This window comes from Guillardia theta, assembly GCF_000315625.1.
Source record: "Guillardia theta CCMP2712 unplaced genomic scaffold GUITHscaffold_53, whole genome shotgun sequence".
NCBI lineage: Eukaryota > Cryptophyceae > Pyrenomonadales > Geminigeraceae > Guillardia > Guillardia theta.
In genome coordinates, this window is record NW_005434621.1 from 309,583 (window position 1) to 312,250 (window position 2,668).

General features: G+C 55.1%; 2 protein-coding genes across 2 annotated transcripts in view; one reads left to right on the plus strand and one right to left on the minus strand.

Annotated features, from left to right (window-relative positions):
* The window catches only part of GUITHDRAFT_141309 (hypothetical protein), a gene marked incomplete at both ends in the record, with an annotated part of 3,002 nt that extends 1,727 nt beyond the window's left edge, over positions 1 to 1,275 (plus strand). The window contains 10 exons of the mRNA XM_005829285.1: positions 36 to 83; positions 137 to 167; positions 221 to 252; positions 416 to 468; positions 512 to 545; positions 720 to 788; positions 837 to 874; positions 930 to 963; positions 1,117 to 1,180; positions 1,235 to 1,275. Of these exons, the coding sequence (XP_005829342.1) occupies positions 36 to 83; positions 137 to 167; positions 221 to 252; positions 416 to 468; positions 512 to 545; positions 720 to 788; positions 837 to 874; positions 930 to 963; positions 1,117 to 1,180; positions 1,235 to 1,275 (444 nt within the window). The remainder of the gene's footprint in view (positions 1 to 35; positions 84 to 136; positions 168 to 220; positions 253 to 415; positions 469 to 511; positions 546 to 719; positions 789 to 836; positions 875 to 929; positions 964 to 1,116; positions 1,181 to 1,234) is intronic.
* Positions 1,276 to 1,762: 487 nt separating this feature from the next.
* Positions 1,763 to 2,668, minus strand: part of GUITHDRAFT_88140 (hypothetical protein) — a gene marked incomplete at its 3' end in the record, with an annotated part of 2,246 nt that continues 1,340 nt past the window's right edge. The window contains exons 8-11 of the mRNA XM_005829286.1: positions 2,379 to 2,466; positions 2,152 to 2,251; positions 2,034 to 2,096; positions 1,763 to 1,902 (exon numbers count right to left, since the gene is read on the minus strand). Coding sequence (XP_005829343.1) covers positions 1,763 to 1,902; positions 2,034 to 2,096; positions 2,152 to 2,251; positions 2,379 to 2,466 — 391 coding nt within the window. The remainder of the gene's footprint in view (positions 1,903 to 2,033; positions 2,097 to 2,151; positions 2,252 to 2,378; positions 2,467 to 2,668) is intronic.

The window sequence follows — 2,668 nt, forward strand, 5'->3', positions numbered from 1 at the left end:
GGGGAGGGAGGGGTTAGGGTGATTTTGTGTTGCAGTGCAAGAGCATGATTGGGATCGACTGCGACGCTGCTCTGGTCCAGCAGGTCAGCGAGTGACGCGCCTGAGAGATTTCGAACTCATTTGTCGAGCACAACAGGCGAAGAGGGTGAAGAAGAACATCAAGTGGGGTAAGAGAACTGTGACAAGCTCCTGGCTGCATCCTGACATGCTGATGGAAAAGATTTCGAGAAGGAAGGGAGGAGCAAGTGTCCGGTAGGAACACATCTCGTGTGCTCATACGCATCTTTCACTTCCTCTCCTCCTTCTCTCACTCTGCCCCCATTTCCCTCCCATTCCAGCTGCCTGCCTGCCTGCCTGCCTGCCTGCCTGCTTTCCTTCCTTCCTTCTTTCCTCCTTCCTTCATGCTCTTGTCCAGGTGTACTTCCAACATGAAGATTTCATTACCAACGATCATTTCAGAGACGTCAGGTTGTTGTCCTGTCTTGCCAGTCACATCCTCACAGGCTCGCAGGTATGACGTCATCACTTGCTTCAGCGTGACAAAAGTAAGGAAGAAGATTCTTTCCTCCTCCTCCTCCTCCTCCTCCACCACCACCACCACTTCATCCTCTTTATCTTCATGCCCCGGTTGTCCTCCCACTTCTCCTCCTGCTCTCCCCGCTGCTCCTGCTCCTGCCTCCTGCCGCTCTCTTCTGATGGCCGTCTCTCTACACAATCAGTGGGTCCACCTTGTTCACGGCGATGAAGGGATCAAAAAGATGTTTCGCAAGTGTTTCGACCTCCTGCAGGTCTTTCCGTCTCCTTCCTGTTCTAGTTAGCTCACAGCTCCTTGGTAGGATGACGGGATTCTGATCCTGGAGCCTCAGCCGTGGAGGTAGAAGGAGCTTCATGTCCCCGCCATGCTGACATGCGCCTGTGTGTACCGGCAGGTCATACCACAACAAGAGGAAAGTTTCGGCTGAGGTGCGAAGATGTTTGAGTTTTGACTTGACGTTTTTGGGCCTTCTTGTGGTGTCCTTGTCATCTGACCTGTTCTCTGTTGTGTTTTGAGCTGTCTCCTGTTTTGCTTTTTCGCTACATCTTGTTGTTTTCGTTCTGACTGTTCGCTCTGCCAAGATCGAAGCGATATATAATAGCATTCGCATCCGCCCGAACCTCTTCGTCAACGAGACCCTTCCCTGTGAGTTTTCCTCCTCGACCCTCCTGTGCTCTCCCACTCACTTGCTGTGTGAAGCTGCTGGATTCCTGGTGGAAGACTTGGGTGAGATGACGTGAAGAGTGAAGGGGAGGGAGGAGGAGAGGAGGAGACGAGGCAGAGGGGAGGAGGGGAGTGTAGAGGATGGACGGTCGGCAAGAAGAAGATGAGAGGAAGGGTAGGAGGAGGATGGTTGGAGAAGGAGGGAAGGGTTGATGTCCTTTGGTGAAGTATTTTGACCCTCAGGTACTCCGGAGGGGATGACAGCTGGGTTCACTCGACATGTCTATCTGTGCAAGAAGAAGAAGGAGACTTAAACTGAGGAGGCGGGGAAAGTGAGGACGCTCAGAAACGAGGGAGAGGAGGAGGAAGGAGGACGAGGGGGTACGAGGAGGGGGCATACGAGAGGGGTGAGAAGAAGAGGCAGGTGGGGGGGGCAATGTGGATGAGGAAAGGAGGAAGAGGTTGCGGGGGGATGAGGCGGAGATCTGTTGCGCCGATACAAGTTGCATGTGATTGGGTTTATTTCAGTAAAAGTACAAGAGCAGAGAGTGTTTCGCTGCTGTCTTAGGCCGCAAAGTTGTACTTGCTGGGGTTCTTGAAGACGTCCATGATGATGGCCTCGGGGGAGCCAGCGGCCGGCTGATGGCAGTACTCCCACCGAGCCGTCTCGGGAAGAGACATCAGGATAGACTCAGTGCGGCCTCCTGTCGAGCTAAGGTGAGACGAGGAGGAGGGGTAGGAAGTGTAGCAGATGTAGGAGGAGCTTTGGTAACAATAGTGAGGGAGGAGGAGGAGGAGGAGGAGGAGGAGGAGGAGGAGATGTGATGTAACCCACCGGTCTTGAGGCCAAAGATGGTTCCGCGATCGTAGACAAGGTTGAACTCGGCGTACCTTCCGCCTGAGGAGGATGATAAGAAATTGACAGGGAGGAGGAGGAGGAGGAGAGATCTCACGTCTAAGCTGCTGCCATTCCTTCTCCTCGGCGGTGAAGGCATCGTTCTTGTGCTTCTCAATGATGGGGAGGTAGGCGTCCGGCACGCTCATAACGGCATCCTGAAGTGAGAGTGTGAGGAGGTGGCGGGGGAGGGAGAGAGGAAGAAGCGAGGGAGGGGGGATGAAGGAGTGAGGGAGTGGAGGAGAGAGGAAGCAAATGGAGGGAGGGAGGGAGGAGTGCACGGACCTTGCAGAACTCGAAGATCTTCTCAGGGGCGCGGTCGTTGAGGTCGTCGAAGAAGATGCCTCCGAGCCCACGAGTCTCCCCTCTGTGCCTGAGAGTGGAGAGTGAGCACCGGAAAGACGCCAGGGACGATGGGACGAGGAGGAGACGTGTAGGAGAGAAGAGGAAGGGGGGGGGGGGGGGGGGGGAAGGAGGAGGAGGAGGAGGATGACGATGACGATGACTGAACGAGGATGGGAGGATCGTGAGTGAGCGAAAGGCGGCAAGGGATGGGGATGGTGAAATCCCCTGAC